Source organism: Juglans regia, chromosome 4 (assembly GCF_001411555.2).
Source record: "Juglans regia cultivar Chandler chromosome 4, Walnut 2.0, whole genome shotgun sequence".
NCBI lineage: Eukaryota > Viridiplantae > Streptophyta > Magnoliopsida > Fagales > Juglandaceae > Juglans > Juglans regia.
The window spans coordinates 22,255,469-22,278,175 of NC_049904.1; the positions used below are offsets into that span (position 1 = coordinate 22,255,469).

At 33.2% G+C, this 22,707-nt stretch overlaps 3 protein-coding genes across 4 annotated transcripts; 2 read left to right on the forward strand and 1 right to left on the reverse strand.

The window, feature by feature from the left end:
• Nucleotides 1-4,360: 4,360 nt before the first annotated feature.
• On the reverse strand, nt 4,361-5,432 carry LOC109016932 (glycine-rich RNA-binding protein 7-like). Its single transcript, XM_018999282.2, has 2 exons — nt 5,209-5,432; nt 4,361-4,913 (listed from the first exon to the last, which is right to left on the reverse strand). The coding sequence occupies exons 1-2, from the start codon at nt 5,320-5,322 to the stop codon at nt 4,527-4,529; spliced, it is 501 nt and encodes a 166-aa protein (XP_018854827.1). The 5' UTR covers nt 5,323-5,432; the 3' UTR covers nt 4,361-4,526.
• Nucleotides 5,433-9,538: 4,106 nt separating this feature from the next.
• LOC109016960 (putative casein kinase II subunit beta-4) lies at nt 9,539-14,002 on the forward strand. Its single transcript, XM_018999304.2, has 5 exons — nt 9,539-10,183; nt 11,310-11,528; nt 12,174-12,283; nt 12,369-12,534; nt 13,462-14,002. Exons 1-5 carry the CDS (start codon nt 9,931-9,933, stop codon nt 13,590-13,592), a joined length of 879 nt encoding a protein of 292 aa, XP_018854849.1. The 5' UTR covers nt 9,539-9,930; the 3' UTR covers nt 13,593-14,002.
• Nucleotides 14,003-19,468: 5,466 nt separating this feature from the next.
• LOC109016941 lies at nt 19,469-22,659 on the forward strand. Of its 2 annotated transcripts, none has more exons than XM_018999295.2 (3): nt 19,469-20,889; nt 21,658-21,919; nt 22,073-22,202. In XM_018999295.2, exons 1-3 carry the CDS (start codon nt 19,799-19,801, stop codon nt 22,136-22,138), a joined length of 1,419 nt encoding a protein of 472 aa, XP_018854840.1. In that variant the 5' UTR covers nt 19,469-19,798; the 3' UTR covers nt 22,139-22,202. The 2 variants fall into 2 exon arrangements, with proteins under 2 accessions (XP_018854840.1, XP_018854834.1); XM_018999289.2 differs by having other exon boundaries at nt 19,479-20,889; nt 22,069-22,659.
• The last annotated feature ends 48 nt before the right edge of the window (nt 22,660-22,707 follow it).

A 22,707-nucleotide genomic window follows, 5' to 3' on the forward strand; every position in this document is an offset into this window, starting at 1 on the left:
CTCCAATTTTATCCGTTCTGATAATCGCTTTCTAAATTATTGAAATATTATTATGTCCTCATTTTCTTCTTAAAAAAGATAAAAATTATTCATAAAATTTCTTTTCAAAAAATTATAAAAGATACCATGGGAAGGAAGGAATACCGTACTTGTCCAACAACAAAAGGCAAGACAAAGAAACATAAATACAATTTAAGTGGAACATTTCGGTAGTCGAATTTGTTTTATCAGAGAATGTGGACGATGGCGGATGTAGTACCGTTGGGTTTTTCAACCAAACCATGAGAGCATTCACAATAGTTTTTTTTTTTTTTTATCTTACTCTTTAAAATTTATAGTCAAAATTAATTTTTCTATTTTATATATTAATTTTTATAATATATCACATATCATCTTATCTGTTTTTTATTTTTATCATTTAAATAATATTTTTTTATTCTTTTTAAATATTTCCTCTAACTTCCCACAAATTTGCAATGTCCATATATTTTTTTATGCTTGTAATATATTTTTATATACAATGTAATATAATTTCATTCTTTACACACAAAATAAAAATATATAAACCAGATAAAAATTCAAAATAAAATCAAAATATGAAGAAATTGGGAAAAAAATATTTCCAATATATTTTTTGAAAGAAAATAAAATAGATGTGTTTTAAATTACGAACAACAAAAAGAATTTGCTTAGATAATGAAAATCAAAGTAAAAGAAAATGAATGAATAAATGAAATAATAATAATAATAATAATATTTACCATATGAATAGTAGCCCTATATGTAGTGGGTTTACTGTAGATGGATGTAAAATAGAGGAGTTTTAAATGTTTTATTGGTCTAGTTTTTAGATAAAAATTTACATACTTGGATTTTAAATGTATTTTAAAGGATCCATTAAGTCCCTTGATTGAATGAAAGAAAATTTCTCTCCTTTTAAGTTTTAGTGTCCTCCCCTTAATTTCGTCAATAGGATATAAATTCGAACTTATTTTAAAAATAGTATTGCTCTTTAATTATTATTCTGATTAATGCTGTAATTGCTTTAATGGGATCTTTGGAAGGACTTCCCACCACTTCATCTTATATCTTTAAAGGATATTTAATGCAAAATAGGTTAGAACAAATCACACTTTCCAAACGTCCGATTTTGTACATTTTTCAGAATCTAATTGGTATATATCGGTTTTGAAAAATATAAAAATTGATAACAGACCGATTCACTACTGAAACTGAAACTTTTAATTTTTTTGACTAATAAATAAATAAAAATTGATATTTTTTTACTCTTTGAGAATCAATTTTTATAAAATTAAATTTATTTTAAATTAAATTACATGATTAGTTGGTTTGATTAAATTTATTTTCTTCTATATTATGCAAGAATGTCATGTTCTATGATTTTTAATCCATATTTAAAAAGCAAAAGGAAAATAAAATAACTCAATAGTAAAGCAATAGTAAATGAAGTGTAAGGATATCATTACACTATTATGTATCTTTTTCAATGACTTCAAAGAAAAATTAGAATTACGAGATAATAGAAAATTGAGATTAAGACCCTGTTTGAATAGTAAATATGTTTCATCTCATCTTATAATTAGAATTTTCTTAAATTTTTATACAAAATATAATAAATAATTAAACTTTTATCTCAACTCATTAAGAGAACCTAAAAAGAAAAAGATTCGAAGGGGAAGAGATAAACGATGATAATATTAAGATCGTTTTTACTGGGGAGAGGTGATTAAGGATATGCAAATCTCCGAGAATTTTGACTCTGTCTAACCTCTACTTCGATTCCAACTCCGACTGAGTCGAAGTGGTCGAAAATTAGAGTTGGAAATATAGTTGTTCTGAAAATTTAAATAGAGTCGAAGTCGGAGTTCGGAGTCCAAGGGAACTCCGAACTTCGATTTTTTTATTCCTAACTTAAATAACGGCGTTCTATTTAAATAGGAACAACGTCATTTTGCTACGAGAAGAAGAAGTCATCGTTGCCTTTCTTTATTTGTTATTCCCTCTCCATTCTGAATTTCTCAAGTTCTCTTATTCACTCTCTCACCATGAGTTACTCTTCCTCTGAGTTCTTCACACCACCGTCGCTAAAGTGCCGCACCACCATTTGCCTTATTGTCATCTCCACACTGTCGTCACAACATCAATTGCTAATTTGTAATTTTACTATTTAGAATTTTCATTTTCAATCTAACAAGTGGGTAGACGTAGATCTTCATTTTCATTTTCAATTTTACTAGAAGGTATTTGCCAGATCTTCATGTTTCATTGTTTTGTTTCCTTTCTGTTTTGCCACATGGGATATTCTTGATTGCTACTTCATTTCCTTTGGGTGTTTCTGAAATGAGATTTTTACATGGCTTGATGTGTTGAACGAGACTTGAGGGACTAGAAAAGTTAAATGAGACTTTCTGACACGACATTTTCAAGTGAAATTAGATTCAGTTTTCTAGCTGGTTTCGTGCAAAACCTTTAGAACATATAATCACTTTTACAAGGCTCCTCAAGCATAATGTTACTAAACCAACTCTTTTTGAAGAAAGAATGAAGATGCTACTCAAACTGTTTACCAGTCAAACATACTAGTGAAATCAAATTACAAATTACTAAAATTTTATTTAATAGTTCATACAAATGATTTTAATATGTCAGTAGATGAAACACTCAGCAAGAAGATGTACCTAGCTCGTTTGTTTTCGCAGATGAGATGAGATGAGTTGAGATTAAAGTTAAAAAATTGAATAAAATATTATTAGAATATATTTTTTAATATTATTTTTATTTAAAAATTTAAAAATTTTAAATTATTTATTTTATTTTGTATTAGAAGTTGAGAAAGTTGTAATAATTAAATGAGATGAAATGAGATATTTTCTAAAAATAAACAAAGTTTAGTTTTACGAGTCAGAATACTTTTGCACTTGTTATACTTATTGCTATGAGCTGTAGTTGAGTGACTCAATCCAGTGGTTTGTATTGTGAGTTGAGTATATTTGTAGAAGGTTAATTTCGTCAAATATCCAATCATTTCTTGTGTAGTTCGAGATGTACTAGTTATTCCTGTTATTATGATTGCCTCAAAGTTAGCATTTAGCACTGGAGATCACATGTTGGATGCTTATCGAAATTTATTGTCATCGTCAACTGAGGAGACACTTGTTTGCACACGAAATTGGATAAGGGAAATGCTCGATTAGACTAAATACCATTAGCGTTGATGCCAAGAACTATAGGCTTAAATTGTGTAACTTTATATGCTTTTAAATGATTATTTAATTATGTTTAATGTTTCATTTATTTAACTTATACTTTTTATAATTTTATAGATCTAAGTGTAAACCCTTAACATAATTGTCGATGATTGAGAGTCTGAGACATACGCCCTTGAGAGTTGGGATTTAGTTGAGGGACTATGAACTATGGACTATGGAGAACCTCATTTTCTTGGTGAGAATCAAATTTTACTTTTACCATGTTCAATTTTTTATTATCAATTTTTTTCTTTATATTGATTGTAACTTTCCATCTTTATTTCAGGTATGACCAATAGATCATTGAGTGAAATTCTTGCTGCACAAGTGCACATAATGTTTATATAGTTATCTCTAAAGACTAGGTCAGTGTTCAGTATTATAATAAATAAAACTGTTATAACTTATGTCTATAAGTTATTTAGTTTTTGAATTATTATATTTAAGTTTTATTATTTTTTAATATTTTTTTTTACATATTTAAAATTGGGCTTTGGTAAAGCCCAAAAATCTAAAAAAGATATTGATTTAACCAAATATATAGTCGGAGTTTCAATCAGAGGTCAAACCTCTCTTTAGAGTCTGAATCAGAGCAAAAAATTTTCTCAAATTGTCGAAGTTGAAGGTCAAAACAACTACTCTGATTTCGTCGAAATCGAAGCTAAAGATCATCAATCCATCCATCATCATGTGATTGAATCCATCATCATGTGATTGAGAAAATATTTTCTATCTATTTTCTATCTCTTTATTTTTTAATTTTTTTCTTTATGAATGAGAAAATAATTATTAGTAAATTTATATATTTTTTCTTATTAATTAGAGATGTCGAACAAATACACTTAACACTACAAAAATAAAAATTTTAAATACACTGTAAAAAAATAAAGAAATGATAGGAAATAGGAAGCTATTATTATCCCTCCTAGATATCTCTATTCTTAAAAACATTATCAAATCATTCGTTCAGTTACCAAAATATCCGTAGGAAACGTCATGTCAGATGCGATAGAATCTTGCCCACTACTCGAAAGATCGGGTGTCATCTCTATGTAAAAGATCTGCAGCTAAAAGGATATGACGCAAAACAGTCGGAAAGCAACTCAATTGACGTAGAATATCTCATGCGATTAAAAGCTAATTTAGTTCAGGATACATTAACTAAAGAGAACCAAACCCGAATTTAAAATCATAACACTACCCATAACCAAGCCCATCACCACCTATTGACCCTAAAGTCGAATAGTAGACTATCCTCTAGCTCCTCCAGTCCCCACTTTCACCGCCCCTGGAGTATCTGGACCCCCCGCCGCCGCCACCGCCGCCGCTCCCGTACCCACGGTCACGCCCATTGCCGCCGTAGCCTCCTCCGCTGCCTCCTCCACGGCTGTACCCACCTCCACTTTCACGGCGTCCACCTCCGCCGCCGTATCCTCCGCCACCGCCGCCGTATCCTCCACCACCGCCGCCGCGGCTGTAACCACCACCGCCTCCCCCGCGGGACTGAGCCTCGTTCACGGTTATGTTACGGCCGTCGAGATCCTGGCCGTTCATCCCCTCTATCGCATCCCTCATCGACTGCTCATTGCTGAAGGTCACGAATCCGAAGCCCCTTGACCTACCAGTCTCGCGGTCGTTGATAATCTGAGAACGAAAAATAAACAGATCTACTCAGGTCAGATCTACCACAGATATAAGGTTAGATTGAATCAAAATCTACAAGAACCGATCGATCTTCGCCTTTTGGTTAGAAAGATGAAGATGGACGTACCGATTAGTGTGAGATAGAGATAGCAATAAAAGAATCATTTCATAGAGGGAATCAAGTAACAGAAACAGAACAGAGCATAGCAGACAGATCAGATCAGATCAGATTCGGATCGGCGACAAAATAAGCCGGATCGGGTCAGATCGAAAATCTCTGCGACGACAAACGGACCTTCGATCCAAGGATCTCGCCGTAGGTAGAAAAGGCACGCTCCAGGGCTTGGTCATCGGTGGCCCAGTTGAGCCCGCCGACGAAGCATCGGTATTCGACATCTGCGGAGGCCATTGTTGTCGTTGAAGGCAACGGCTGGAAGCTAAACCTAGGGGTTAAAAATCGGACAGAATGGGAAATTGAGGGAAAGAAAAGGGAATAGCACGAGGAATGAAAGAGTAGGCACAGCCCTCGAATAAATAGAAGAGGCTGGCGTGCAACTAGGGTTAGTTTGGGCCTGCGTGCAGTCTGCCTATTAAACTCGGGTTAAGTTCGTTGCAGTATGAAACGGAGAAATATCTCTTTTTGTACCAAAAATTTTCTCTTTTCATTTTCTCACGTCTTAGAGCATTCTTATTAAATTAGTTAAAATAATGAGATTAATCAAAATTAAAGAATCATTTTGATAAATATAAGAAAATTTTAATTTTTAACTATTTCATTCATATAAATTTTTATATTAAAATATCTATTTTTTCATTATATAATAATAAAATAATATAAGATAAATTTTATTTTGACTATTTAGATTAAATCTCCACATTAGATTATATATTTATTCATTATATAGTAATGAATAACTAATAATTTTAAAAATATTTAATTTTTTTAATTATTAATTTTTTTAATTTTATCATATTTTATTATTCTACTTATTATATGTTAATTAATAATTATGTTTTTATTAAATTAATATATCACTAAGTCAAATTATAATTGTGATAAAATATGTGATAGAAAGAAAGGAAGAGATAAATAATTAATAAAATATATATTTGATGTATGTACAGTAACTTTTAAATTTAAAAAAAAATTTGAAAGTCATTGTAGCTAAATTTTAAATATTTAAAATTTAACTAATCTAATATGAGCATATTTGACTCTTTAATAGCTAAATATTAATTAAATTTAACTTTTACCTAATCCAATGAGAATGATTTTACTAAACTTGCTTGTTAAGTTATTTGATCATTATTTTAATATAAGTTCAATTATTTTCGAAACTTCTTTATATTTTAAATAAAATATATTTTTATAAAATAATTGAATTAACAAAATTTTAGTTCTTGAAATTTTTAAAATAGATTTAACATTTAAATTAATTTTTAATGTTTGATAATAAATACGATAAGTTATGGTAAGAGGTTTGTTACCTTCTTCCATATCATACACAGATATCAAAATATTTAGACTCGGTTTGAATTGAGAGGGGCTCTCAACTCAACTCAACCCAACTCACTTCATCTCATCTCATCTTATTATTATAATTTTTACAAATTTACACACAAAATATAATAAACAATCTAACTTTTTTAAATTTCAAAACAATAATAATATCTACAAATAATATTCAAATAATATTTTATTCAACTATCAACTTTTATCTTAGCTCATTTTATCACAACTCATTATTCAAATATAACCTTAAAGTCAAAATTTTAAGAATGTTATGATCCTCTAAAATAAGAGTTAAATCAGATAAACAATTAAAGTGAATAGGACAATTAGACAGAAAAAATTGAATCATACCAAGCACTATTATTCAATAAAAATATATTTTATTTAAAATATAAGTATATAACAAATTATAAAAACAATTGCACGCATATTATTACTATTTTTTCAGTACACGTTAAACTATTTGTAAAACGCGTACATATTTTATGAAAAAAGGAATTAGTAGTAATTATTTTAAATAAACAGAGCTAATATGAGGATTGATAAGCATGCTCGCATTAATATAGGCTATAACGAGTTAAGAATTAGAATGAAACGTAACATTTAAAGTAACTATTTTCAAGCAAGAGAAGTGATATAGTTTTTCTTTTGATAAAAGAAGTGATATAGTTATAATGTAACATTTATGTCTAGTTTGTTTTTGTATATGAAATGAGATGGAAGTTGAATATAATATTATTAATGTAAGGGGATAAAAATATGTGCCATGGGCCTAGCAGGGGACAATGGGACAAGGAGGCATGTGGAGAGAGCTAAAAGTAAGGGTTAGGGGACAACAGGAGACGTGGGGCTATTAGGAAGTAGTGGGCTGTAAAGGGATCAAGAGGTTTGGTTGGTGCAGGGGCTTATCAAGAGAGCGTGGTGAAACACGTAAAGGTTTGACCTTACCAACAGGGGCGCATGCGATAAAATACAATCAGATAAATATAAGGAGTTATTCTTCTCTAAAGAGAGTTTTTCCTTCATCAATTTCTCCTTCAAAACTAGATACGCAAGGAGCTTCAGTGAAGATCTCTTCTCTAGTAAATTTATATTTAGTATCACCATTGTATAGTAAGATACGAGAGACCATGACTATAAACAATAATATTATAGTAAATTTCTCTACCCCAAACCCCTGTGCAGGGCCGGCTCAAGGGGTAGGCAACTAAGGCCACCGCCTAAGGCCCCCCACCTTGAGTAGGCCCCCAATAGATAAAATATATATATTGTGACCCTAAAAAATAAACTATAAAAATAAATTATAGAAAAAATATTGACTAGCATAAAAGATGGAAAAGTTTTTGTCTAAAATAAAATCAATCTTAAATGATAAAATTTGGTCAAAAAAACCAACAAATATAGAAGTTTTATTAAAAAAAATCTTATTCAAAATGTAAAAAATTTTCGGACAATAGTAAAATTGGAATAGAAGTAGCAAAATGATGATATATTACTCTTGAATATTTTATAAAATATGATGTTTATTTTTATATCGATGACCTTATTTGTTTTCATAATGAAGTATTAATAGAAGTATATATATGTAGGGGTGATAAACGGTGCGGTAAGACCGGACCGACCGTTTCGGTCCAAACCGGACGAAAACTTAGACCGGTCCATATTTTAGAGGATCGAAAAATTTCAGTCCGGTCCACGGTCCAGGATTTTTCGGGACCGGATCGAATGAAAAATAAAAAAAAATAAAATATTTTATATATATTTTATATATAATAATTGTGCAATTAACAGTATAAAATTTTAAATATATTATTAATACTTTTTAATATTCTATAAATTAACAATATTTTATATATATCTTCATCTAACATATCACTATTAACAATATAAAATTTTAAATATGTTATTAACACTTATTAATATTCTATGAATTAACTAATATATAATATCAATTAGCTAATTATATAGTAATTATATAAATTAATAATATAATTTTCATCTAATTTATTATTATTGACCATATAAAATATTTTTTAATTGAGTTTGTTATATAATCCACATTAATAAGTCACTTAATTTAATTTAGTATTTTAAATCATTTTTTTTATTAATTATTTAAAAAAAAAAATAGGCTTAACCGACTGGACCAAACCAAACCGATAGCTTATTGGTCCAATCCGGTCTGGAAAAATGATGGACCAAAAATATTTGATCCATCGCCTGACCGGACCGAACCAGACCATTTGCATCCCTATATATATGGATAAGGGATAATACTCTATTTATAGAAAAATTAGATTATCTTTAAAATTGTTATAGTACTTGTAGATATTATTAATCAAAATAATATTAATATTTGTTTTGCATTTTAAAAAAATTTAATATTTAAATATTATTATTATTTTTAAATTAAAGCGTCATGTAATTATTGGTCGCCTTAGGCCACAAAATATATTGAGCCGTCCCTGCCCCTGTGGACGTACGTATAGTGTCAAACCACGTAAATTTTAGTGTCATCTCTCTTTACTTTCTATGTACTTATTTATCGTTCACCGCCATGGACGTACATATCCCCGTCGCATCAGAACACTGTTGGGGGCTCTATCGAATGTTGATCGAGGTCCAAGTCGCCCCAATGGGCCGAGAATGACTATTTCTCTCCTTCCGACCTGTTAAGGGATTTTTACTATATCAACAGTTAGAATATATATATATTTTTTAATATTATTTTTATTTTGAGATTTGAAAAAATTGAATTATTTATTTTATTTCGTATGAGAATTTAATAAAGTTATAATAATTAGATTAGATGAGATCAAATGAGAAATTTTGTAAAAATATTCAAAATATTAAATAATTATTTTCAAAAAGAGCTAAAAGCAAAAAAAACAAAAACAAAAACAAGAATTATGTTTTAAATTTTTATTTTTTATATTAGTATACCATTGATGTAAAAAAAATCTCATGTTAATTATATTAAAAAATTATTGATATTTTGACTTTTTTTAATTGAATTGAATTTATGTGTAACAAAACTCACAAAATAAACTATCTGAGAAAATATGAAAGAAAAATAAAATAATTTAAACCAAAAAAAAATGATGATACAGATAGAGAACAAAACAAAGAGAGACAGTGGGGATCCTAACAGGAGCTCGGCGTCTCTCCCATTGAGCCATTCCCGTATCTCTCCCTTACAATCACAAAACCTAGCTTTCTACTTCTCTCTCTACTTCTATCTCTCTCTCTCTACTTCTCTATTCGTTTTCCAAACCCATGCCCTACCAACCTCGATCTCTCTTCCCCCTCCAAGACATCACCGTCCGATCCCAAAAACCCTTATTCCCTCCACACCATTCTTGTCCAAATTGAGAGGGTCTTTCTCTGTTTGTACGTCCAGACATATTAGTGACCGATATATGAACGGCCACAGAGCTTGAAATCTTTGGCCTTTTCGAATCCCGGACATCGTGTAAGAGCTAGTGAGGTATTTGGACAGAAATTATGTATCGGGATCGAGGAGGTGGAGGTGGGTCGTCGAGATCGGAGATCGTGGCAGGCCCGCTGGATCGCAAGCGCATCAACGATGCGCTGGACAAGCACCTAGAGAAGTCGTCCCCGTCCACTTCGAGGGGTGGTCTCAACAGTAAGGACAAAGAAAAGCTCTCTGTGCCCTCCACGTCCACCGGTAAACCGCAGCAGCTTGATCCTCGCGATTCTCGCCCAACTTCGCTTTCCAAGAACAAGTGTTCCGATGGTCAGCCATTCCTTATTTTTGTTTCCCCCCCTTGAATGGTCCGGACTGTGTGTTTTTATTGTGGAAGCGAATTTTGTGGGGAATCTGGGTTTACTCAGTCTCTGCAGTTCCAGCTTGTGTTATGTAAATTGCGTTTCGTTTCTGGAGTGTTTTTTTTGTTTTTTTCTCTTCCTCTTTTTCTCGTGTTATATGAAAAAACAGCTAGTACTGGTTTGGACTAAATTGATTGACGAAGCACCTTTGTGATATAGGATCTGAGCTGGGTGAAGCAGCTTTGCGAGTAATGATATGTTATGAAGCAAAATTAGCATGTTAGATCTAATTAGGCAAAGTTTTATTTCTTACCGATTTCCATTTGTGGAATTTGTAGTGGTGGACTAAGGCGACATATAATCTCTAGTCCTCAAGTGCAAAAGCTATAAGCCTATAACTGGATTTTTTTGCATATGGTTTTTCTTGCTCATGCTTTGTTAATGTAAGACTGGTAGTCATAACACGTGGTTACAGCAAGCAGAGAAATTAAACTTATTCGAAGTTCTGAGACTTTTCTACCACTGGCCCTTGTAGCCCCTCTCTCTCTCTCTCTCTCTCTCTCCAATTTTTAATGGATATGCATTAAATTCTATTGTTAGTCTTATTTGAGAGTCTGCTATACTATGATTGACAAATAGGATGGCTTTTTACTGTCTTCTGATAGTAATCATGTGATAGGTAATCAAACTAAAGTAGTAATTCGGACTTTGATGGCCATCGTGCTTCTACAGATCCAATCTGTCGTAAGAGTAATATTAATTAGATGTTGCCTAGTGCCAGTGGGCTTATGATGTTTCTTTCTTTCTTTTGCCGGAAAGTTAAATACAATCTCTTCTGGAAAATTTGATTTTAAGCTGGGTTTTCTGATAATTTTAGAGCTGAATTTTTTTCATGGGAGGGCTGTTGCCGGCAATTCAAGTCACATTTTTGTGAGGCAAATAAAAAACTGTGTACTTTTTTACAATAAATTGATGTAATTTCTACTTATAATATACAGCTGATTAAAAAGTTGTCATTCTTCTTCTTCTTCTTCTTCTTCTTCTTTTTTTTTTTTTTTTTCTGCTGATGGTTACCTTGTTTGCATTGATTCCAGAGGAATCTGAAACAGACAGTGAAGAGTCGGATGTTAGTGGTTCTGATGGAGATGATACATCATGGATTTCTTGGTTTTGCAATTTGCGCGGAAATGAATTTTTCTGTGAAGTTGATGATGAATACATTCAGGATGATTTCAATCTTTGCGGCTTGAGCAGTCAAGTTCCATATTATGATTATGCACTTGACCTGATTTTGGACGTTGAGTCTTCTCATGGTTAGAAATATCCTATGCTGACATGTATTTTGATTTACAATTTCTGGACTGCACTTTTTTTCCAAATTTAATTTGATGTCGCAAATGGTTGACTTTTTGACCAATTTCAATAAAGGGTTTTGGTTTAGGACATAACTTACTGTGGAGGATTCTGGGTGAAACTTGCATACCATTGTGTATTGAGTCAAAATTCATCTTGTGGAGGGAAGCTATTCATTTAGTTGGCTGTCAGGCTAACCTGGGCGTTAGGTTGCAGTCATGTAGTCACTGGATGGAGGGTATTTCATTACATAAGAGGTTTTAATTTTACTCTCACTTATCACTTCTCTGCAGGTCTTGTCCCCCCCTCTTCAATTCAGAAAGTCTGTATTTGCATTTTTTTTTTATTTTGTTATAACCATTTCGCTATATTCAAGGCACACCTAGGGCTGGTTATGGAGACACCTTTTGTTTTTAGAATAAAACTCTGATCTAATATTGATGTGCAGCTTTGATTTACTAATTGCAAATATGCCTTTCTATAGCCAGATGTAATCCATAAATGAACATCTTGGCTGATTTATTTTTGTTGGATTTGGTGTGTGTGTGTGTGAAGGATCTTGCATTTGAGCCATTTTTAATGGGTATGGATATTGACTTGCTCAGGCGACATGTTCACTGAAGAGCAGAATGAATTGGTTGAGTCAGCAGCAGAGATGCTGTATGGTCTTATACATGTTCGATACATACTGACCAGCAAGGGAATGACCGCAATGGTAATGTTTAGAATTAACTTTTGCTGTTATTTGTTTTGCTTGCTTTTTCTATTTTTGTAAAGGATAGTTATTAAATCTTCTGCAGTTAGAGAAGTACAAAAACTATGATTTTGGAAGATGCCCTAGAGTTTACTGCTGTGGACAACCCTGCCTCCCAGTTGGTCAGTCAGACATTCCTCGCTCAAGCACTGTAAAAATCTACTGCCCCAAATGTGAAGATATATATTACCCTCGATCCAAGTACCAAGGCAGTATCCTTCTGTTGCACTCGTTAATCGCTAAGAAACTTATTTGCATATATCATGCATCTGCCTCAGCAATGAGTGGTAATTTTAGTGATCTAACTGTACAAAGTAGCCAAGGCAGAAGAACTAAGAACCATAGAAAGGAGGGGGCGCTTATAAACCGATCAAAAAAGGGAGGAGGGGCTTGTAAGTGACATAACAAGGTTTGTGAACCTAAAAGACAAAATTGAGGGATCTTTGGATAACTTGTTGATGAAATGAATTTGGACTTTTTGTCTGAACTTCATTCAATTAACATAAGAGTGAGCCAAGGCAAGCAGCAAAACAAGCTAGGCCTGGCTGGATTACCATAATATGAGCTCATTCCCTGCTGCTGCTTCTTCCACTGGTGTGAAAGAAACCATTGTGCTCACATTTGATGCTTTTCTGCTAACCCTGCTGATTTGCATAACACCTGGACTTGAAATTTAAGCTAGGATTGTACTGGATGGTAAATGAGCTCTGAGCCAATCATGGATAATCTGAGATAGGTTAATTATTCATGAGCCCTGAACCCTGAGCGAAACACATGAAATCTGAGTCAGTTCCGTTAATCTAGTTGCAGAGACAACCTTATGCTTTTAAATTGTTTAAAGTTGTTGCTTAGTTTTGTGTCTTTGGCAATACTCTTAGGCTATTTACTATTGGCAACTAGAGATGTTATATTGTACTGATTAAAAAAAAAAGAGAGAGAGAGAGATGTTATATTGTACATTTATTCATCTAGTGCAGTTGGAGCTTCCCTTGAACTGTAGCTTGATAATGCATGATTGTGATTTGTGTGATTAATAATTCTTTGTTTTGACCATTGTAGTACTGTGGCTAAATATATGACATGTTTCAATTTGCAAGTTTCTTTTGGTTGCAATTTCAGATTTTCTTGACTTTATCAAGATATTGATGGCGCTTATTTCGGAACCACGTTTCCCCACTTATTTCTAATGACATATGGACACCTAAAGCCACAAAAAGCAACACAGAGCTATGTTCCAAGAGTTTTTGGCTTCAAGATCCACAAGCCGTGACATTAGAGGTGGGAGTTACTATTTTTGTGATCAATTATCCAATTGTCCATTTGTGGTGGCCCTCATCTTTCCTCGTGCTTATGTTGAAATATGTGTGGCTCTAACAAGCAAGATGAAATGCAAGAGTACTGGATTTGATTTGCCAATGAAAATGTTTAAAGTGAAAATCTGCCTATTAGCAGTGCAAACCTATCCTTTTATTTGATTTCTTGATTTTAACAAGAGCGTTTGTAAGCTTCTCTCTTTATCATGGGTTGAGGATAGGACGGGTGCTTTGCAGTTCTCCTTGCCTTAGTTACTTTTCTGTGATTTTGTAGTAGTCGAGTATTCACCAGCTTCTTAAATTTAAAACATATTGGTGAGAGATATCGTAAGGCTTGTCAAAATCGACATATCACTGATTTCGGAGATATTTGTCTTTTTTTATTTATTTATTTTATTTTATTGTTGTCCTGATCAATATGTTATTATTCTATTAGTCAGAATATTCGTCAATAAAATTTCTATATTTTCCTACATGTCTTGTCTATTAATTAGTCGCACCTGCATATACTATGGGTTTTCTTTTTCCTATATTTTCTGCAATATTTTTCCTCTTCTGTCTGTCCATGATATGATATTGTATAATCTATATATTCATCACAAATACCTACATATATCTCTGAATTATGTTAAACAATGGTGTAGCAGTTGATGCAATTGGTTTTAGTAGAGTGACGTGATGTTTACTACAAAAATGGAGAATTTACCAATAATGGAAATAAACAAAATCAGAAGAAAAATTGTATTATCTACTTGATCAAGTCGACCATTTTTGTAGGCATGTTTGATGAATGGAGCCGGAAATCGAGGGGCAAAAATCATGACTTATGAAGAGTGGCGCCTGCTTAGCCATTAAAAAAAAAAATACAAAAAAACAGATAAAATTGCAAAGCGAGTCACTCCCGAGTCCCGGTTGAAAATCCAATCGTGTGTGCATTGATTACCCTCACCCTTAACACATTATTTAAGGTAGACAACCAAATGTGATTGGTGTATTTTTCTTTTATTTTTATTTTACCATTGCATGTTTGTTGAGAACAAGTGGGGAAAAGCTTAAAATCATGATAATTTGTTTTGCAAGCAACATATAACAAACATTATTCATGGCATGTGCAAGGATTGGTAGGGACGGCATATTTTTGTATTTTTCAAAGTGGTGTTACATATAATCGTAGAGTGAGCAAGTATCGTACAGTCACTTTAAAAAAAGAGTAGAGTTTACTATTAAAAAATTATTATTATTTTTTATATAGGTCTAATATTTATTCATTTTTTTTTTTAAATAATTGTATAATGTTTGTACATTCATAACTACAATTATCATATTTCTAAAACAAAAAATCTCACGTACTTGACTATGAAAATTAAAAACAAGAAAGAAAGTAGAAACCAGGGACGGCTCAATATATTTTGTGGCCTAAGGCGACCAATAATTACATGACGCTTTAATTTAAAAATAATAATAATATTTAAATATTAAATTTTTTTAAAATGCAAAACAAATATTAATATTATTTTGATTAATAATATCTACAAGTACTATAACAATTTTAAAGATAATCTAATTTTTCTATAAATAGAGTATTATCCCTTATCCATATATATAGGGATGCAAATGGTCTGGTTCGGTCCGGTCAGGCGATGGATCAAATATTTTTGGTCCATCATTTTTCCAGACCGGATTGGACCAATAAGCTATCGGTTTGGTTTGGTCCAGTCGGTTAAGCCTATTTTTTTTTTTAAATAATTAATAAAAAAAAATGATTTAAAATACTAAATTAAATTAAGTGACTTATTAATGTGGATTATATAACAAACTCAATTAAAAAATATTTTATATGGTCAATAATAATAAATTAGATGAAAATTATATTATTAATTTATATAATTACTATATAATTAGCTAATTGATATTATATATTAGTTAATTCATAGAATATTAATAAGTGTTAATAACATATTTAAAATTTTATATTGTTAATAGTGATATGTTAGATGAAGATATATATAAAATATTGTTAATTTATAGAATATTAAAAAGTATTAATAATATATTTAAAATTTTATACTGTTAATTGCACAATTATTATATATAAAATATATATAAAATATTTTATTTTTTTTTATTTTTCATTCGATCCGGTCCCGAAAAATCCTGGACCGTGGACCGGACTGAAATTTTTCGATCCTCTAAAATATGGACCGGTCTAAGTTTTCGTCCGGTTTGGACCGAAACGGTCGGTCCGGTCTTACCGCACCGTTTATCACCCCTACATATATATACTTCTATTAATACTTCATTATGAAAACAAATAAGGTCATCGATATAAAAATAAACATCATATTTTATAAAATATTCAAGAGTAATATATCATCATTTTGCTACTTCTATTCCAATTTTACTATTGTCCGAAAATTTTTTACATTTTGAATAAGATTTTTTTTAATAAAACTTCTATATTTGTTGGTTTTTTTGACCAAATTTTATCATTTAAGATTGATTTTATTTTAGACAAAAACTTTTCCATCTTTTATGCTAGTCAATATTTTTTCTATAATTTATTTTTATAGTTTATTTTTTAGGGTCACAATATATATATTTTATCTATTGGGGGCCTACTCAAGGTGGGGGGCCTTAGGCGGTGGCCTTAGTTGCCTACCCCTTGAGCCGGCCCTGGTAGAAACACTACAGGATGTCCTTGGCCTTGGCAATCACTTGCTGCCAACTTGTCTTAGAAAATCTACTTCACTAGCTCCAATCTTCTCCCACCTGTTGGATAAGGAGATCAAACTCCAAGCGGGTTTTCTACCATATTCAGTTGGCCTCATCTCTTTTCTATGACTTTCCAATCTTTTTCTTTTCTTTTTTAATAAATTGTACTTCCTTCTTCTGCTGCTTTTTTTTGTTCTTCATTTCATGAATTCTACCATGACACTAACTTCTTTTGAGGATTGATGAACTAGATATAATGTTCATGGCCAATAAAAAAAGGTTTCCAGATTCTGATACAGCAGAAAATGGAGTGGGCCGAGGGGAAAATAGGGATAAAATAATAGCGTAGAGTAGTCTTTCTTTAATTAATTTTTCACGACTATATAGATAAACCAAAAACGATGAATCTTATGTTAATAATAATAATGTCACAAAAAATAATAAAATACTCAAAGCAACCATGATCTATTGGGTTCAAATATATATAATATAATCATACTGAGTCCCTGCTGTTTTTACTCACTCATTGAGTATCAATCTCTATCAACAACCAAAGCATTGAGAGACACACCATTTCAATTTTCAACCAGCAATGCTAGGATTAGTTAGTATATGACTGAAAAGTTAGGAGGTGACAATCTTTTTATATATATATTTTTTAAAGTGGGTTGTTAAATGATTTGCCTCTTCATCATCTATAAAAGGTTAAAAAAAAAAAAAAAAAACCTTCTCACTGCATGGGGTCGGCAAAATATTTAAAGGAACAAGAAACCAAGATTCCAATATTGCCTGAAAGATTACAGTTTCAAAATGGGCGAGAAGTGGTTGCTTTCAAATCATTTCTCAATCGACATCAATTGTATGTATAGAGCTAGATGTTGTGCTTTTAACATTGGGAAAATCGAACTTTGTGGGAAAACCAATCTGCCCAAAGTTTGGCTTTGAAAACGACCATTATTCCATCCTTTTACTGTAAACTTATTAAATTAAAGGATGAAATGTATTTATATAAGCCTCTAATTTTTAATTATATGCCATCATGATGCGAGTAGATGAGAGTAATATGCTCGTATTTCAAATCTATCTAATAATTACTCATCTACGCACATTTAAAAAAACCAAGCCCTTGATTTGTGATCATTCTGCAGACCCCATCATTTTAATTTTTTGGTTCTCTTCGTATTTAGAAGTGTCATGAACAAGATCATCCCTATTCCAACCTTTTATCTCCTCCCCTTGATTGGTCGTGAACTCTTCACAAAAGTTGAGACCTGTTGATGTTTTAGTGCACCAAAAGCTATGACCCAAATTTTCCAAGAACAACAAAATTGAAAAAGGGGGATGTTAATGCCTTAATTTGCACAATAGGCCGGAATAGAGGAAAGAATTATCCCTGACCCACGTTGGTGATTTGGGCTTCAATACAGTGCTCTTCGCGTTCATCTAAGAAATAAATAATAAATAAGTAAATAGAAATAAATAAAGAGAGGTACAGAGATTTACGTGATTCAGCATAAAGTCTACGTCTACAGGTTGTTTGGAGGCAAATTCTACTATAATTGGTGCTTTTACAATCTCTCATGGTCTCACATATTGCACAATATAATGGAGGAATTTAGGGAAGATCATTTGCAATCGTCGTCTGTGGTGGAGTTTGGGTGTATCAGTGTAGAGAGCTTGTGGAGAGTCCATCCGTTTTGTGTTGGATTTTCTCATATATATAGAAGTTCAACTTGCCTTGAAGTGATTGTCTTGTGAAACTTTTTTCTTTTAAGAGTCTGAAATCCTTTATTTTTAGGAGTCTGTGTGTCTTTTTTCTCTTATGAGTCTGAGTCAATTTGTCTTATATCTTCTTGACTTTATCTCTTAATTTGATTTTCGATCTTATCTCGAAGCTAAATTATAGGATTTGATCCCAACATAAAAAATTATTCAAAAGCAAGAGCATATGCTGATTCACATGAAGATTCAAATGTGAATGTATTCTACCTACTTAAATGAAAAAATAAATAAAAAGTACAGAATAAATGAGAGATCTACTTTTGATAACTATGCTTTTGACAAGTACTAACACTACAATCACTTCTCGAATAATAACTAAAAAACTTCAGTTTCTTAGTTGACAAGTAAGCGCAATCCTTATAATTATTCCGATTTATATAATCGTGTTTTAAATGGAAGGTATTTTTATAAAATAATTTTAAAGAGTAATATTTGTTTAAATAAAGATCTTTAATTTAAAATATAATTATATAAAATTGTAAAAAAAATGTGTATCATAACTCATTAAAAAATTATTCATTTGTCGAAGCACTAGTTTTGTTTTTGTTTTTAAAAAAAGTAACAAGTTTTTTTCATCCACATGCTTTAGATTAATGTTTTCTACAAATTTATTATTTATCATAGCAGAAAGTTAATTTTATAATATTAATCAAGCAATAAATTTTTCTCTTACTCTTATTTGAACACATATTATTAGCTATTTTACATAGAATGGAATGTGTAGTTTTCAAAAATAAAAGAAATACGACACAATCACATGCTCAACTCGAACAACTTTGAATGAATGCCGAATAACATCACGATTTCACATAATCATATGGTTAAACTTGATCGGTAATACATAAAGAATAGTGCTATTATGTTTCCTTAATTTGTCATCTTCATTTTGATCATTTATGTATTTAATTATTTTAATAATTAAAGAAATGACTATTAGTGTATTGATATATTTTTATTTTTAAAAAAATTTTGAAATAAAAAAAAAAATACAATTTATATGAGAGGCACACCAAGTGCACAAATTGAAGAAGCATAATAGTACTACTCTATACCTAAATTCATGTAAAATCTTTGTACTTTCATGTAAAATACAACATTATCAAATCAAAACCTAGGTTCAAACAGGATTTTAAAATAACATTGTAATAAACAAATGCAAAAAGACAAAACAGGAGATGATAGAACAATTTTTAATAATATATTATTTTACGATAGGAATCAAAACTTGTATTTCAAAATTATTTAATAACAATAAGTAAAAAAAAAAATGGCATGTCAGTAGTTAACGTGAATTAATGAGGTGAATTTGGGAAGCCCAGATCCTCCCTCCCCCTTCCCAATCCATTACGTGACTCCATGGGAGAGAATTGGTCGCACTGTATTTTACGGTCTTTCCCTTGCATTTCATTATCTTCCATTGCTTTCAAATTCCTCTCTCTCTCTCTCTCTCATTGCCAAAATCTTCAGGCTCACACGGCTCTCCATCTCTCTCAGAGAAGGAACAACGACAGCATCAACACCCAAAACATTTCCCATAGAAAATATCGCAACGCCCATTTGAATTCATCCCAATACATAGAAATCACAAGGAGAGAAAATTTCATCAGAAAACGATAGAAGAAAAAAAAGGGAGAAGGAGAGGGAAAAGGTGTTTTCTTTCTTATATGTAATGCATCAGAAGAAATCCGAAGTTCAGATCGGAACAGAAAGCAGCGGCGTCTCTTCCGATTTCAACCCTACCCCTCCTCTCCTTTTCCCTCCTCCTTCCTCTCTCCACCACAAATTATCTTACAATTCCCACCTTTCCCCTTACCCAGAACAGTCTTTTCATCCCTACTCTTCTTCTCTTCCTCTTCAATCCCCCTCCCACGAGCATCTACTACAGAATGCCCCTGTTGCCCCTCCTTCTCCTTCTTCTTCAACCCCTTACAAGCGGACCCTTTTGACCCAAACCCATTCCTCCCTCTCCAAATCCCCTACCATTTACCAATTCCACTCGCACCCGCCGCAATTCAATCCCCAAAACGCTTCGTTTTTCTCCGTCTCGCTTGCCGTCAAGACCTTTTTGTATCGGACTCTTCGCAAAGTGAAGCACTTTCGACGACTGCGGGTGCATCTGCGGCTGATCCTCTTGCTCTCCCTCCCGTTCTTCTACTTCTTGGTCTCCCATCCAAGCCATACCTTCATCCTCGACTTCCTCTCCGCCTTCGCCTTCTCCGCGGCCCTCTTGTTCTCGCTCAACCTCGCGCTCCCTCGCCTCCCCTCCATACGCCTATTCCTCGCGCGGTCATTCCCGATCAAGCTCTCCCACTGCTCTCCCATCTCCCGGCCGCCTCTGCCGGTGTTTTGGACGATTGGGTCACGGCCCAAACCCGAGAAGAGACCGAATTCTGGGTGTTGGGTCCAGGTCTATCGCAACGGGGACGTGTACGAGGGCGAGTTCCACAAGGGAAAGTGCTCGGGGAATGGGGTGTATTACTATTACATGAGTGGGAGGTACGAGGGCGATTGGGTGGATGGCAAGTATGACGGCTATGGTGTCGAGACGTGGGCCAGGGGGAGCCGGTACCGTGGGCAGTATCGGCTGGGGCTTCGGAATGGCTTTGGGGTGTATCGGTTTTATACCGGTGATGTTTATGCCGGAGAATGGGCTAATGGACAAAGTCATGGGTGTGGAGTGCATACCTGCGAGGATGGGAGCCGGTATGTCGGGGAGTTCAAATGGGGCGTCAAGCACGGCCTTGGGCACTACCATTTCAGGTCCGGGATCTAATTACTGTATTTTTTTTTTTTTTGTTAGGGGGGGGGGGGTTTAATTAATGATTGAAGATGGAGTTTTTGCCAACTGGTGATAAATTTGATAATGATTTCTTGGTAATGGAGTGGGCTTTGTTTTTGTGATTGTTCTTGGTTGCTAATTCTTGTTTAGAGTTGGAGCTCATGTCAAGATCTTCAACATTAAGTTGTAGTAGTTTTTTTTTTAAGTTGTTAGAGGTTGATGAACTTATCGGCATGATTTTTGTTGGGTCCTTCTAGATTAGAGATAACATGAAACTGATATATCTATCACTGCAATTTAGCTTATTGTTTCAGTGCTCTAGTATTAGGTATTTATTTGCTCAAAGCTGTGCTTTTTAAGGCATGACCTTCTTCAAATGACTGATTTTATTTTCCCGGTAACCTACAGTTAGGAAGACGTTATTTGTTTTTTATGCTTCGTGCTATGCTTTTAACTGAATTATAAAGTTATGATTAATAAAGCAGCCCTCCATCTAAAATGATGAATCAATGATATTACTATTCGTATGAACAGAATTCATCATTAATGTTAGAACAACGCACATGTGATTGATTTATCACATTTTTTATATTAAAAACAAGGATAACATTGCCAAATGGACAATATGAGCCAACATTGGTTTTAGACATATAATCTGTATGTATGTAAGTTTCTTTCTCAAGAATTGGAATCTCTCTCTCTCACGATTTTATACTTTATCACAACTCATGTATTTTTATCTTATTTAGAAATGGGGACACATACGCTGGAGAATATTTTGCTGACAAGATGCATGGGTTTGGGGTCTATTCTTTCGCAAATGGACATCGATACGAGGGAGCCTGGCATGAGGGTAGAAGGCAAGGGCTTGGAATGTACACATTCAGAAATGGTGAAACACAATCTGGTCACTGGCAAAATGGAGTTCTTGACATTCCAAGTACACAGAACACCACCTCTCCTGTATCTCCTGTCGCTGTATATCATTCCAAAGTGCTTAATGCAGTGCAGGTACTTTACTTCCTACCTTAATACTGTAAAGATATGGGAGGTGAACACAGAATAACAAATCTACAAACTGTAGACAGTTAATTAAGCAATTTGAAAAACTAGTAAAGGGTTTCTTTCTGATTAGTTTTGTTATTCTGATTTACAATCAGGAAGCTCGGGGAGCGGCAGAGAAAGCCTATGATGTGGCAAAGGTGGATGAAAGGGTCAACAGGGCAGTAGCATCTGCCAATAGAGCAGCCAATGCAGCTAGAGTAGCAGCTGTTAAGGCCGTCCAAAAACAAATGCACCATAATGGCAACGACAACATTCCAATTCCAATCGTGTGAGACTCCTAACTGCAGCTTGGGCTCTTTTAATGTGTCTGACTGCCGCATAACAATGGCGCATCGTGTTTTATCTTGTCATCTTCTCTTTGGCTCCTTCCTTTGAGAGGACCCAGTTGGGGGTGCCTCTTGGAATCAGTGAGCAGCAGTGAGGAAGATATCTGAAGAGGGGTGGGATGGTCATAAACACTGCTTAAAGATTGTAGAGAGAGAGAGGAAGGTTGACGATGATGGTATCCATCTCATATGTTCAACCAATTTTTTGCTTTTTTATCTCAGTACATTTTTGTAAAGATGAGGTAGATGTAATATAAAGGCTGGTGCCGAGGTAAAACCTCATCCCAGCTGCTGTTGTATCCGGAGTTCATTGGTTTTGTAATGGAGTTGAAGAATCAATCTAGTGCTCTCCATTTTCCATTTGTAGTCGTCCATGTTGGTGCGTAGTTAGACCTTACCCCGTACTAC

Bases quoted from the DNA above. Each gene is read 5' to 3' on its own strand.
- LOC109016932 (XM_018999282.2), bottom strand. From the start codon at position 5,322: ATGGCCTCCGCAGATGTCGAATACCGATGCTTCGTCGGCGGGCTCAAC. The intron at 4,914-5,208 runs GTCCGTTTGTCG...TTTCGTTCTCAG, and splicing joins GCGAGATCCTTGGATCGAAG to ATTATCAACGACCGCGAGAC.
- LOC109016960 (XM_018999304.2), top strand. From the start codon at position 9,931: ATGTATCGGGATCGAGGAGGTGGAGGTGGGTCGTCGAGATCGGAGATC. The intron at 11,529-12,173 runs GTTAGAAATATC...TGACTTGCTCAG, and splicing joins GGACGTTGAGTCTTCTCATG to GCGACATGTTCACTGAAGAG. The intron at 12,535-13,461 runs GTATCCTTCTGT...GACTTTATCAAG, and splicing joins TCGATCCAAGTACCAAGGCA to ATATTGATGGCGCTTATTTC.
- LOC109016941 (XM_018999289.2), top strand. From the start codon at position 19,799: ATGCATCAGAAGAAATCCGAAGTTCAGATCGGAACAGAAAGCAGCGGC. The intron at 20,890-21,657 runs GTCCGGGATCTA...TATCTTATTTAG, and splicing joins CTTGGGCACTACCATTTCAG to AAATGGGGACACATACGCTG. The intron at 21,920-22,068 runs GTACTTTACTTC...ATTTACAATCAG, and splicing joins AAGTGCTTAATGCAGTGCAG to GAAGCTCGGGGAGCGGCAGA.